Source organism: Nesoenas mayeri (genome assembly GCF_963082525.1).
Source record: "Nesoenas mayeri genome assembly, chromosome: 13".
NCBI lineage: Eukaryota > Metazoa > Chordata > Aves > Columbiformes > Columbidae > Nesoenas > Nesoenas mayeri.
In genome coordinates, this window is record NC_137550.1 from 13,679,978 (window position 1) to 13,694,865 (window position 14,888).

Sequence of the window (14,888 nt, forward strand, 5' to 3'; positions counted from 1 at the left end):
CCAGAGCTGGTTTTAATCTGTGATAAAAACACCAATTTCAGTTTTTCCCTTTTCTCACACACACACCCCTGGCTGTCACCGAGAAGAGCCTGGCTCCATCCTCCTGACACTCCCCCTTTCCATATTGATCCCCATGAATGAGTCACCCCTCAGTCTCCTCTTGTCCAGCTCCAGAGCCCCAGCTCCCTCAGCCTTTCCTCACACGGGAGATGCTCCACTCCCTTCAGCATCTTGGTGGCTGCGCTGGACTCTCTCCAGCAGTTCCCTGTCCTGCTGGAACTGAGGGGCCACAACTGGACACAATATTCCAGGTGTGGTCTTCCCAGGGCAGAGTAGAGGGGCAGGAGAACACCTCTTGACCTACTAACCAGAAGCCCTAATTTATTACTACTCTTCCCAAAGGGCAGAGTTGGGGAGGGGATGAAAATGTTTTGCAATAAATAAAAGTATAAAAATTAGTAACATTGCTGTATTTCATAGCTTTGATAACCTGATTTGCAATGCATGCAATCCTCAACAACACATAAGAGGAAAAATAAAACCACTTTTTTCATATGAACAAATGTTTTTATGTTTTACTAACAGAGAAGGAGACAATATAGAACCATCAATGTCCTTTGGCTAGTCCAGCCCTAAAGACATCTAATACAGCAGTAAAGAGCTATAATTAATGAGATAAAGCTTCACTTAATGAGAAATGCTTCACTGGCACCTGTCAGCTGAGACTCCACTAGTACATACTTAACCTTCTTCTGTGAAATGTTGGTACTTACATGCAATATTCTAGAAAAATAATGTGTGCTATTCAGGAAGACATTTTCTCTGATTTTAAGTGTGAACTCATATAAACAAAGCCATCTTTTGGCTATTTACATCTTGCTAATGTTATATAAAATAGCATCACAAAAAGTGGTTTGTTTTTTTTTCCCCTGATTTCTTCTACTTCAGAAATGGCAAATTTGTAAAGAATTTAGGTGATAAGCTTTTATACCCTGAGGTGCAGCTCACTAACACTAATAGAATTGAGAAGCCAAGTACTAGATTTCCCAAATCAGCATTAACCACTGCAGAGTGTTGGGCTACCCCAATGTGATTTGTGACAGCGGGTAAATAAAAGGTGAAAACTCTTTTACCACAGATCTAGACTTCTCCTTCTGTAGCTGAATTATGTTTTCTTACACATAGACAGTATGAGATAATCAGGATTTGAGATAATCAGCTATTTGAAGAAAAGCAGGTCATGGGACTGTAGACTTAATCCACCATTTCAGTCATTCTCCTTTAATAAAAACTTGTTTACACAGGAAAATTAATTTGAACTGAGATACCACATTATTTTAAGCATGTCTTTAACTCAGACAATACAGAACCATCACTGTATTTTGGCTAGACTGGTCCTAAAGACATCTAATACAGCAGTAAAGAGCTATAATTAATGAGAAAAATGTACCTGTTGACAAGGTTTTATGCTGAGGGGGCAGAGAGAAAAAGAAATTTCTCCTGTTTAAGGTCATTTAGGCGTTTATACCCCTATTGTTTTATAAACACAGCAGAACAGTGCTTTTCACATTGAGAAAATTCCTACCTTTAGCTCCTTCACGTCTATGGTCCCGGTGCCGTCTGTGTCGAACAGCTCGAACGCCTCCCGGACTCCCTACCTCTGCTCCTCGGTGAGCTCCAGCTTGGGACTCGCTTTCTTCCCCTGCACCGTGGCTATTAGCGGGGGCTTCTTAAAGCTGGAGGTCTTGGCACAACAACACGAGAGCAACGGAGGATCAGGCCCCCGCCGCGGCCACTCACCGCCCCGGGAAGGGCCCCCAGCCCGCACTGCAGCCCCGGGGCTGCCCCGTGCTGACACCCGCCACGGGAAGCCGGAGCGGAGGAGCAGAGGAACGCAGGGCCCTTCCTGCTGCCGGTGAGAAAGGCCCTGGGCCGGGTCACGGCCGCACTCACCATCCCGGCAGCCGGTACCTCGGGGACGGCTCCGGTCCTGACAGGCCCAGACTCAAGACCGCCCTTTCCCATTGGTTAATGCCGCTACGCCGCTGCTATGGCAACGGACACGCCTATTGGGTGGAGAGCCGGGCGCGGGAGGCGCTTGCGGGACAGCTGTTGGCTGTTTGATGCAAGAGGCGACTGACCGGGGAGACCTCTCCGCCTTCCGTCAACGCGATTGGCCAAAGAGGGGAGGCCACGGACCAATCAGCGAGCGATAGCCGGCTGGCGCGATGCTCAGCCCAGGACGAGCGGGAGGAGAAGGGGCGGGAGCCGGAGGAGTGGGTGGGGTTTGCTGGAAGCGCCCGTGCCGATTGGTGGGCGGGAGGGACGGAGGGGCGGAGCCGAGCTGAGGTGAGGTGAGGGCGGGGCTGCGGGGGCTGAGGCGTGTAAGGGGACCTGCGCTACCTGAGGGGACCTGCGCTACCTGAGGGGACCTGCGGCGTGGGGAAGGTCGTGGGGGCCGCAGAACCTGCAGGGCTGTGAGGGGTCTGGGGTAGGTTGTAGGGTTGAGGCGGGGCAGGAGGAACATGGGATGTGGGGAGGGAAGCTGGGGGCGGGCAAAGCCGTACGGGGGATGTGAGGAGGGCTGGGGCGTGGGGAGGGCTGTGGAGTGTGTGGAGGGGCAAGTTGGGGTGTGGAAAAGGTGGGGGCGGTGGGAGGAGATGTGGAGCGGAGGGTGGGTCTGAGGTGCTGTGGGCAGGGGGCGCTGCAGGGATGTGGGGGCGTTGGGGTGAGAGAAGCTGGGGGTGTGTGGAGGGCGGCTGAAGAGGTGGGGGAAGGATTGGGAGGCTCTGGGGTGGGTGGCTGAAAGAGCTGGAGGGAAAGTGGAGATGGAGCTGTTCATAAATTACGTTTTGGAGAGGTGTTAAGGGAGATGTAGGTGTAGAAGATGGAGGCAGCTGGAGGATGGATCATCCCATGCTTCCAAAGCAGCTTGGTGTTCCTGGCTGGACAGGCACCAGTCCCCCAACTTTTTTTTTTTTTTTCTTTTTTTTTCTTACAATTTCAAAGGGCTTTTAAAAAAAATATAAAGAGAGAAGTGCTAAATTGTGTAGCTTGCAGAGTGGGCAAGTCCAACAGATGTATTTGGTACTTTGATAATTTTATAGCAGCATTGGTGTAGCTGTTCCTGGATGTGATCCAGTTGCATTGGCACTCGTGTTCCTGAGGTCAGATGGGTCAGAGAGCTGCTCTGGCTGAAATCCAACCCAGGCAGAAAATGGTTATTTTCAGGTAGTCATAGCCCTGATCCATCTCAGTGCATGGATAATAGAAGTTAGTTGGAAGCACTGATTAGGAATAAGGAGAATCAAATCAACCTCTAAAGTAGTAGTTTCTTATAGTGGTGGTTTGAAGTGACTATAAAGCCATCAGGAATCTTAGTGTGCAGCTTGTCTTTGCATCGGAAACAGATCTAAATAGACATGTCATTTTTTTTGGAACAGGCTGCCCAGGGCAGTGGTGGAGCCACCATCCCTGGAGGGGCTCAACAGATGTGGAGATTTGGTGCTTGGGGACATGGTGTGGTGTTAGATTTAGGTTATGGTTGGACTTGATGATCTTCAGGGTCTCTTCCAACCAAAACGATTCTATGGTTCTGTACATCTCACCACTGGCTCCCCTCTCCTCGCTGATGGGCACCAGCGAGTGCCAGTGTTTCTTCCATGCTGCGTCTGCTGCTGTGGAACAGGCTGGCATGGTGCTGCTGAAACACTTGAACTTCAGTTTTATTTTGTTGTTTCTAACGCCTCTGGGTGATTAAATTTTGGAGGGGGTATTGCCAAAATCTGCAATGCTGTTCATGTTATTCGGAGTATAAATATTCAGACTTAAAGGAACCGCATGAAGCTGTATAAGCTGATATAAGATGGTGCCTTTGTTACCAAGGGTATTTTATTATATTAAAACTATGATGTTGAGAAAGCTATTTGATATCACTGTTACTCTTGTACTACTCATTTGTTCAGCATGGTAGGGAGAATTAGCTCACTCTTTTCAGGCTTCTGCTTTAGCATAATGGCTTCAAACTTAGATTTCTCTGGCTAAAAATCTGGTTTTTAAAAAAAGTTTGATTTCTGTTAATGGCATGCTTAAGTAAGTTAAGTATTGTATTGTGAATAAAATAATATTCTCCTTTTTTAAAGGAATCAAGTTGATAGTGAATCATCTGAGAAATGGCTACACGCCTCAGATCGGTAAGTTGAGGACTTTAGTGATGCTTTATGAAGGTTTGTCTTGCAGAAACATATTTTCATAGGTATTCCTTATGAACGTTACTAGAGAAGACTTGAGATTCTTGGTCTACTCCAGAGATGTTGCTGGGGGAAATGTAATTTACCAAGGCACAGTTTGCTGCTGTTATAGTTCCCAAGAGATCCAGGAATGCTCCAACCTCTAAAGAGCAACAGTGGCTTTGTCAGTGCTGCTAAATCAATTGGTCTGGAGATTTAGTTACTCCAGGGTCATTTCTATGTGCCTTATAATATTATTCTGTGTTGTAGTGCAGGTTGAGGTCCAGCTGTGCTCCCTGACATCCCTATGACCATTGTAACCTCTTGCTGTGATTACTGCATTGAATGCAGGAGGCTGAACATGGGAGGAGTAATTTTTGCTTAGCTCAGAGATGTTCGGACATTACTCCTAGGAGTACAATTTCTTAAGCTGTTGCATTATCCGTGGTTCTTGTTTATGCAGAAACTTCTACCTTGTGGACTATTTTCCTCATTATTTCCTCTGAAATTTATGGAAGACCAGTAAATCTTAGATGTTTAGGAAACAAGGAAACAAAAAAAACCGCAATGTAGCATTATGGTAGAGTGTGTGAACAAGCTGTTGTATCTTAACAATGCGACACTAGATACGTAGTAATTAATATCCTAAAATCATGCATAGCCTGGATTTCTACATGCATTTTTAAAACCAGCTAATTATTCCAGGTGCAGCACCATTAGCTGCAGTTATGCTGATTCTGGTCATTGAGTTGGTTCCTTTAGTACTTTCCCAAGAGGTGCGTGTACTGGACTGTACTGCATATTGTAAATGTGCACAAATGATTATTTAAGTAGTTTGCTTCTCATCACTGTTTTGAATACTCTCCCTATACTTGGGTGAGTGGAAAACTCTCATACAGAAAAACCTGGACTATCTGTGCTGGTAGAAGCGATTCTGATATTTAGAGCCAGACAGAGGGAGTCATTCTGCTGCTGTAAAACTTTGGTTCAGCACATTGAGTGCAGTGTGCAGTTCGGGTGCTCTGGTTTTGTTAAGAATGCACTGGGATGAGAAAGGCTACAGGGGAAGGCAAGTAAAACCACCGATGGTTGTGAAGTAAAATCACCAAGGGATGTGATGGAGTTTAGAGAATCAGGAAGCTGATGAGTAAAGCAAACCTGTTGTAGTGGGGAAGTACAAGGAGAGTGACCTGCAGAGACTCCTTAGACTCACATGTTCTTTCTATATCGTCCGTTCTCTTGCAACTGTCAAAACCAAACAGAGCACTGGGCCAACCCATTAGAACTATTTTTAAATTATTTTAATCAGATTGTACTTTGCATGCACCATTCTAAATGACTGGTTATGCTTTAATGTAACTGAGCTACTGTAGTGAACTCTTCTAATTTTTGTTGTGGATAATTGGCACTTTGCAGTAGAACCTTCGTTTAAGGATGTAGCACTTAGAAGTTTCTGAACTATTGTCATCTTTGGTTACACTGAGTTAAAATTCCCTTCAGCTCAATAGTGTAAGTGGAGAGGTGGGTTTTTATGTGGCAACAATGAGGAGCATATCTCTTTCCAACCAGGACAGGGCATTCTTAGTACAAAAGCTTCCTCAGACTCGTTGCCTGTATCTTACGTGTCGGCAATCTAGTTAGATGAGTGACCAGATCAGAGTGTGTTAAGTAGTGACTCTAGCCGTTGATTTTAAAAAGCTTAAAAATAGCAAAGAAGAATTAATGGTTAACTAAAAAGGATAACCCTTGCCTTTACCTGATTGCATTCTTGGCATGGAGAAGCTGAAGTTTCATGTTCTCTGAAAATGGTTTTGTCCTTGCTAATGGTGATGGTTTTAATATTCTGAATTATCTGTGCCATGCGGCTGAAGCAAATTCTGTTTACTTTACCATCAGGGTGGGGTTTATCCGAGCCAGCCCTCTTTTTTGTCCCTACTACATGAGCCACTTGGTTATGAGGCAGGGAACTGCTGGAGAGAGTCCAGCGCAGCCACCAAGATGCTGAAGGGAGTGGAGCATCTCCCGTGTGAGGAAAGGCTGAGGAAGCTGGGGCTCTGGAGCTGGACAAGAGGACACTGAGGGGTGACTCATTCCTGGGGATCAATATGGAAAGGGAGAGTGTCAGGAGGATGGAGCCAGGCTCTTCTGGGTGACAACCAGTGACAGGACAAGGGGTAATGGGTTCAAACTGGAACACAAGAGGTTCCGCTTAAATTTGAGAAGAAACTTCTTGATGGTGAGGGTGGCAGAGCCCGGCCCAGGCTGCCCAAGGAGGTTGTGGAGTCTCCTCTGCAGACATTCCAACCCGCCTGGACACCTTCCTGTGTAACCTCATCTGGGTGTTCCTGCTCCATGGGGGGATTGCACTGGATGAGCTTTCCAGGTCCCTTCCAACCCCTGACATTCTGTCATTCTATGAAATACAAACCAGCACAGGAGCTGTGTGCACCAATAGCACATCTGAACTTTTAAGTTACTGTAGCAGCACGGACATACTGAAGAATCTCCTGATATCTGGATTTAGACCTCTCAAATTAAACTATAGCTACTGATTAGTTGTGCACAATTCAAGCATATTAAGATCTCAGGTCATTCATATCAGTTTCCTTGTGCTGTTTGTTGGTGTGTGACTGCTTGCTAAAATGCTTTTCTCCCTGTCTCTGAAGGCTGGTAAGAAATGTACGGTGATCGGCGGGTCAGGATTCTTAGGCCAGCACATGGTGGAGCAGCTCCTGGAGAAGGGTTACGCGGTCAACGTGTTTGATATTCAGAAGAGGTTTGATAACGCCAGAGTGCAGTTCTTCCTGGGAGACCTTTGTGACAAAGAGGTACACACTAATGACAGCACATGACATGGGTGGGTAGAAAGGAAGTCTGGTTAAAGAAATGTTTGTTCAAACAGCTTCCTGAGCCTTGCCTGAAGCACTAAAACACCTGAAAGCATTGCATAGAAAGGATATATAGATATGCCCCCACAACCTTTCACTGTGATGTCAGTAGCCTAAGCAGTTTTCTGTGGAACCCTCATCTAGAACATTTAAAGAAATATACTGATGTCTGCCTGAAGCTGAAAGAACAGAAATTGTTTTGATTTGCATTACTGCTAGCTTGGATATACAGTGTAATTAGAGTCTCTATTGGTAAATGTGAGTGCTCTCCTAGCTAACCTCAGCTGCATGAGAACAGCAGAATGCATTATTCCTCACAGTTAAGGCACACCAAGACCTCTTGCCTTAACTCAGTTGTATGCAATGTGAGGAGGCATCTACCCACCATGGTAAAATATGTCTGAGAGCTTTATGACAGTCACCTCAAACGCAGATGGTGCCACAGGGTACTGCTGGCTGTTAAACCTGCTGCTTGCTGAGTTTTCTAACTCCCATCTCCAGGCAATTTTGAGTCTCATACCTGCACTTGAGACTATTGCTGGTAGTTAAGTCTAGGTAGCCTCCAGGTCTCAGAAGGTTCCCAGGTTCTTCTCTGGAAAGAAATGATGATGTTGTGCTTTATTGCCTAGCAAGAAGGAGAGGATATTGTGAAGATCCTGGATGCTAATCCTATTCCAGCTGCTCACCTTTATGGAAGGAACATGACTTGGCATTTAGTAGTTTTGCTTCCATTAAGAAAATAACTGTTTTATTTCTTTCCTTTTTTCTTTTTGTTTTCCTGAGTAGTCACTATTGCTGTCATTTCATTGCTGTCTCATGTGATGCATCTTCCAGGCTTTGCTCCCAGCTTTACAAGGCGTGTCGGTGGCTTTTCATTGTGCATCACCAGCACCTTCAAGTGACAACAGGGAGCTGTTTTATAAGGTGAATTTTATGGGGACCAAAGCAGTCATTGAAGCTTGTAAAGAAGCTGGAGTGCAGGTAAGGGTAGAAAAGCACATGGAGACCATAAGACACTGATGTGGCTTTATAACAATTGCAGCATGGACGAATTTCAATCTAGTTTGATAAAGGGTTCTGAGACACTGAATTCTTACTTGTTCTGTGAAAATTAGTAGAAGAGACTCTGTTGGTCTCCCGCTTAGTGTCTGATGTAAGCTCAGTCCATGGTTGTTACAGAAAACCTACATGTTGCAGTTGTCCTGGTTGGAGGAAAAGAATCCATTAAAATTTGTCCTACTAGATGTCTGTGAATCACCTACAGAACTGTGACTGATGGGTGGATTCTTTCATGCTTTAATAAGGGGCCAGCTCTAACTATAGCTTTTCCAGCAGTGAAAGTATTCATGGCATCTATTAGCTCAGTGAATTCGTTGACTTACAGTGGGGAGGAACACACTCGTACCATAATCTCAGTGTAATTTGATTTAGAAAATCATTTGCCCACAAAAGAAAGAGCCAGAGGAAACCAGGCTGCAAGTTTGGTGTTGTTTTTATTGTTGTTTTCTCCTTATGTTATCTTCATATCACATGAGATTTCAATTAAATTCTTAGCAAATTTTTGAGCGCAATGCATTTAAAAATCCCTTATTCTGAGCAGAGATGTTGCCTCTAAAGCATATATTTTTGGGCAGTGTCCACATACAAATACAGAAATGATAATGTTTATCATTAAATGACGTATATCACATAGAACTCTCAGCCCCACTGTTTAATATTTATTGTTCTTTTTTCCCCTCCACCTCCTGTAATAAACTGTTTTAGGAAATGGGCCACGCAGTGTTTACCTTCAGGCTTAGTCTGGGTTCTGTCCGAGCAAGGAGTTAAGTCTTGTTGGAACTTGTTGGATCTACTCATCTTCCCATTACAACGTCATTCTTGTTTAAAACCACATGTTTCTGATTACTCAAATACATTACTGACTTCCTGTTTTGAATCCACTAGGGCACATTTTTATCCAACAAAAACATCCAAGATGAGAATTCTTTTCTGGTTTAATCTATCTTGATATTGTTATCATCAGGATGAGCAAATATATCTTAAAAACACTCATTATGTGTTAAGTGCTAAGTTGTACCAAGCCAAGTGGGCACTCTGATTTTCCTGGAGATGTTTTCCCCTTGACTGGATGCCTTGGATGTTTGTTGAAATGTTTCTGTCTCCTTTAGGTAGTGCTAAACAATGTAATAAAGTCAATTAAAACAGTGGGAGTTTTCTTACCTGCCCTTTCAGATCATCTTCTGTTAGCCCTCATTCTTCTAGAGTTAGTTTATTATCTGTAGAATCAGTAGATTAAACATTATTATTGTCTTTACTCAGCCTCTGTAAATAATGACCCTGTTGTCTTAGGCTTTTAACAATAGTTTTCTTTCACTTCTGTTGCAGAAACTGGTGTTAACTAGCAGTGCCAGTGTAGTTTTTGAGGGCACAGACATAAAAAATGGATCAGAAGACCTCCCTTATGCAAAAAAACCTATCGACTATTACACAGAGACGAAGATCCTGCAGGAGAAGGTATTTGTCATCATATGGTTAACGGTGGTATTTTCAATCCTTAAAACTACCCTTCTAAAAGTAGGGCATGCCCTAGGGAACACAACAGCCTCTTCTGACTGAACAGATCTTTATTGTTCTCCAGAATCTCTCCTTCGTTAAAAAGAAATCTCTCATTCTTACAGCGGCAAAGAGAATCTGCACAGAGTCACGCATATGTAGCAGTGCCTGCCAGAGTTTTCAGGGTATCGCTGAAAGAGAAAATTCCCTTCTTTTTGACAAAGCTGTCTGATTTTAACCCTGTTATTCTCAGCAGGGAGGCTGCTGGGCTGTGAATTCCTTTGTTTGGCTAGAGACGTTTGGCAGGTGGCTGCCACTTGTCTTTCACGAGCCACCCCCATCCTTTGCCCTCTCCCAGCAGTCCAAACACATTCAGTGCTCTGTTACATCTTGCTTGGCTGCTGGAACTCCTTGGTTGTGTATTCGCTTAATAAGAGAGAATAAAATAAAACTGTGACATAAATGACTGGGGAAGTTAAATGAAATAGCATGTTACACTGCGGAGTTTGTTTCTAGAGGAAGAATAAACGAACTGGCAGAGATGTCACTTCTGTTGCAAGAGCCATGTGATAACCCCATTTCTTAACTGATGCAGCTTTGTTTTAAGAGCAGCTGAGGGGAGTTGTTTTGCCCTTCTCTGATCCTACTGGAGGGGTGTTTCAGAACCACATTTACCTGATTTGCAGCCTGACATTCCAGTTGGGATTGTGAACAAGTCGCTGGGGAAGGAGAGGATGAGATGGAGATGTGGGGCGGCTTAAGGAGCATGTCAGCCCAATAACGTGTTGTAAGCTAATGCCATTTGCCATATGCTGAAACTATTAAACTATTCTTGTTAGAAAAAGATCTAAACATTTCCCCTACATCTGAACGTACACGACTTTGGACATTTGCAGATCACCAGGATCTGTTCTATTTCAGGTTCTGCAGTATTTGTGTTTTAAGTATGGTATGACAATATTTTAAATCAAAGCAAATAAACATGATTTGGGTTTTTTTTTTGGTGTGTGTGTGGTGTGTTCGTTGTTTTCCAAATGTTTTTCAGTGGCTTGCATTTCAATTGTGGCAAGAATGAACGCTTTTTATGCAAGAAGAATTGAAGCTTGCTTCCATACTGAGGTCAACAGTGTGTCCTCTAAAGTCAAATATTAATGTTTAAGAATTTTTCTTAGGTTCCTTGAAAAGAGCTTAATTGAAAACACGGTATAAAAACACCTGTCCATTTGCAAGGATAACCATTGTGCAGTACAGCAGGCTGATAAAGTGGAAGCTCATGAGTAGCACTCAAGTCTAGCCCAAAATGCTTGTAGACATGTCTTAGTTTTGGGTGAAACAGTGAAAGTATTCAGCGTTTATTTGTATGCGTTGTTCTTCGATTTTTAATAGTAAATCCAGCAGCTGTTAAAAATTATGGCAACTCACAATAGAATTAAGTCTTCTCCAAACAGGCCTTGCTAAATCCACTTGGTGCTGTCAGGAAGGTGGGATCTTACCCCTTCTGAATGAGATTGAGAAGGCCCGTGATGGAAATCATCTGCTGGCTGAGGAAAGAGAGATTTAATTGCTGTGTGTCCTCCTTTTCTCCAGCATGTCCATAAAGAATTCATGGAGTGGAAGAACTTTCAAAGCTCCTCTGTTTTCTATGCTGTTAAATTGGAGAGTTCCTTTCCTTTGCCTGTCGATTCATGAAGTGTTCAGTAACAAAACCAGACTTTTTTTCTGTTTTCTCAGTGAAGTGGGAGAAGGGATGGGGACAAGAGAAGGATTATTTGTAACGATATGGGTGGACAGTAATTCTTTCACTGATGCCTTCCCAAGGAGATGGGGGAACACCCACCACCTTTAGTGATGATCTTGGCATATATTACTAAGCCATATTTTTCTTCGCGGTCTTTCTCTCCTGATTTTTGTCTTTTTTCCCTACAGGAAGTGCTCAGTGCAAATGACCCAGGCAACAATTTCTTCACTACTGCTATTCGTCCCCATGGAATATTTGGTCCTAGAGACCCTCAGCTGGTTCCCATCCTCATCCAAGCAGCTAAGAGTGGCAAAATGAAGTTCATAATTGGGTGAGCAAGGCTGCGTTCTTTTATAGCTTTTGTTACGATTGATGCTGAAACTACAAAGCTCTTTTGGAAGGGAATAATGTTAAATCAGTAGTGTTGTTGTGGCATAGAAAAAAATACATTGCTTTAAGTTTTCACTTGTGATTCAGGATTCTTTTTAAAAATCCTTCTGTGTTAATGACTCAGATGTGAGTGTTCACAAGGCAAAAAGAATATCAGTGAGGAAAGCTGACATAGCTTGAGCTGTCTTCTCATTGTCTAAAGAGCTGTCCTTTTAAATACGAGAGACCTCAGATTACTTGCTATTAATTGAATTTATATATGCTTCTGGTAGTTGAGTTTGTGATTAAAAAGCCTTTATGGCAGTGTTTTCGTATTTCTGATTATAAGATCGAAGATATTTGCCTTGTTACTGAGCCTTGCAAAGCTTCTAGCAGACCACTGAAATTGTAGAGCAAGAAATAGTTCAAGCTACTACTAAGGGTATTTATTTCTATTGCGTTATGCTCTTGAAAAGAAATGTGCACTTTGATTTAGGATAGATTTTTATTACATGCAAGGAGCTGGCTTGTGTGTATATGTGCACATGTGAATATGTGCTTGGGGTAGAAGGAAGAAAGAGAATAGGGCTGTGGGTATTGGGTTGGTTTTTTGTTTGGGGGTTTTTTTGTTCTTATTCTTCCTTACAGTTCAGTTTTGACTTGATCTCTCAAACTGATCTGTGAGCAGCGAACAAACTGAAGGTTTCCACTTCATGCAAGTGTGCATTCTCTTCCAGCTCAAACATACATTCCTCATTTGAGTTTTCCTACCACTGTACAGACCTGTGTATCCTTTCCAAGAAAGCAAATAAAATAGCCGTTCATCCCTGAGCATACGAAATGAAAATGATTCTTTCTCAGAATGTTGGATTGCAGCAATACTGGTTTTATGGCCAAATGAGTGTGGCGGTGGTTTTGTAACAAACCGTTTGTTTGATTTAGCTGGACTTATGAAAGTGATATCCAGATTATTTTTCATTTTCTGTACTGTATAGAAATGGATTTAACACAGTGGGTTAAATCTGTTCCAGCTTGGACTAAGTTGGCTTATTGAGGGTAAGTTAGAATGTCATGAGCCAAGAAATTCATAATTGAAAGCTTGTCCTTATATGACTTTCTTTGTGCTCGTTACCACTCTGTTTCTGTCTGTTCTGCTTCTGTGGATCTCTCTCCTGATTCTGAGACCTGCGGGATCTACAAGACCTGGGAACTTGGTAACTTGTGAGATTTTAAAATGATATTGTTACAGGAATGGAAACATTGAGGGTCTTGACAAGAGCTGAGACAATAACAGCCTTTCCTGTCTCCAGAATAACATGTAGCCATGTCATCTCTCTGACAGGGTATAGCCTGAAACTGCAGCACAAGAGAGCACGAGAGGAAACTGGGGACAAATATATCTTGTGTGAAAGTCCTCCCTTTGTGCCACAAGCAGATTTTCAGCCTAACTCACCTTTGGGCTAACCTTCTTCCTTTTGTTTGTGCAGGGATGGAAAGAACTTGGTGGATTTCACCTATGTGGAAAACGTGGTCCATGGACACATCCTGGCTGCAGAAAAGCTTCAGAAAGACTCACCCCCTGTGCGGGAAGGTAAGGAAGGACCTCGCAAGGGGAGAAGAGTGGGTGTCCCTTAGCCGAACTTCAGCTGCAAGCCTTGTTTCATGTGTCGGCTCTGTAGTTCATGCGCATGTTTGTCTGTACTGAACATCTGCCTTGGAGATGAGCGGAACTAGCACACACAAATGTGTTGGGTGTCATGAGTGGGTATCATGAGTTGTTGCCCATTTGGCGACCGTTGTGTGCAACGACATGGGCTAAGCTGTATGAATATACTTTAACTCTGTGCTGTAAAACTCCCTCGTGGAAGGAAATTCAAGCAGAATTGTGCCAGCCAAGACGTGTACATAAGAAGCAGAGTTATTTTGCTTTTATGATAGTTCAGAATAGAAGAAATTTTTATAGATTTTCGTGGCACCACCACGCTCTGGGCATGCACTGTCCATACAGCTAGGATGCTTGTATGTGTTTGTGTTGTCTCATTCCATTTGTTTGACAATTTATGAGTAATCTTAACCTCTGGAGTGTCAGAAGGAGCTGCCTTTCTTAGCAAAGAAGAGGTTTGTTGCTTCTCAGACAGAGGTAGTTGGTGCAAAGCAGTTTCTCGTGAAAATGTGTTCTCAGGCAAGTCAGGGATGTCAGTCTCCTCAGCACAAACACAAGATGGGCCATCACAGAGCCAAACTGATGAAAACCGTAATTATATTATCATCTGGCTTTTTGTCTTCCTCTCTTTCAGGCATTTCATATCACAAACGATGAACCAGTTCCTTTCTGGGCTTTCATGTCCCGTATCTTGACTGGCTTGAACTACGATCCTCCCAAGTACCATATTCCCTATTGGCTGGCGTATTACCTGGCCCTGTTCTTGTCCCTGGTGCTGTGGCTGCTGAGTCCTCTGGTCACCATCAAGCCCACTTTCACCCCCATGCGGGTGGCATTAGCTGGAACATTTCACTATTACAGCTGTGACCGGGCCAAAAGAGACATGGGCTACAAACCAGTGGTGAGCTTGGATGAAGCGATAGACAGGACTCTGCAGAGCTACCCCCACCTACGCCGGGCTAAGGCCTGAGAAGTCCTAGATGGATTTTTTTCTACTTGATTTTCATAATTGCTTTGACATTTTAACATGAACACTGAAGCAAATTTCATTAGTCCTCTGGAACAGGGTGTTTTCCCAGAGTCCCTCCTCCACTTCACCATTATCTGGGTTGAAAAAAAACCTCATGTAGGAGCTGTGCTAACAGTTCTTGTCTTTGATGTGACATCTTGTTTTGAAACAACTGCTGAACCCTACGGACGATGAATAAACACCCTGCTGTGCCCTCTTCAATCCCAGCCCAGCGCATCAACATTCCTTCGTCTTCTCTCTCCACCCTTGTCCTCTTGTTTTGTTGCTCTGGTGATAACAGCCACTTCTTCCCATAGCTGTAGATTGGTTAATGAAATACTTCTCCTGGCTGGTTCTTCTCTGTGGACTGACTTTTTTCTGTCCAAGTGTGATGAAAGAGAGGCTCGTGCCAAAAAGGAGCTCTGCCACCATCTCTTAA

General features: G+C 43.6%; 1 protein-coding gene across 1 annotated transcript; it reads left to right on the forward strand.

The window, feature by feature from the left end:
* Positions 1-4,172: 4,172 nt before the first annotated feature.
* Positions 4,173-14,410, forward strand: NSDHL (NAD(P) dependent 3-beta-hydroxysteroid dehydrogenase NSDHL; the record flags this gene model as incomplete). Its single annotated transcript, XM_080352801.1, is given in 8 exon segments — positions 4,173-4,193; positions 6,896-7,057; positions 7,952-8,098; positions 9,503-9,631; positions 11,597-11,739; positions 13,265-13,352; positions 13,354-13,368; positions 14,075-14,410. Coding segments are annotated over 8 exon segments (1,041 nt in total).
* Between the last annotated feature and the right edge of the window lie 478 nt (positions 14,411-14,888).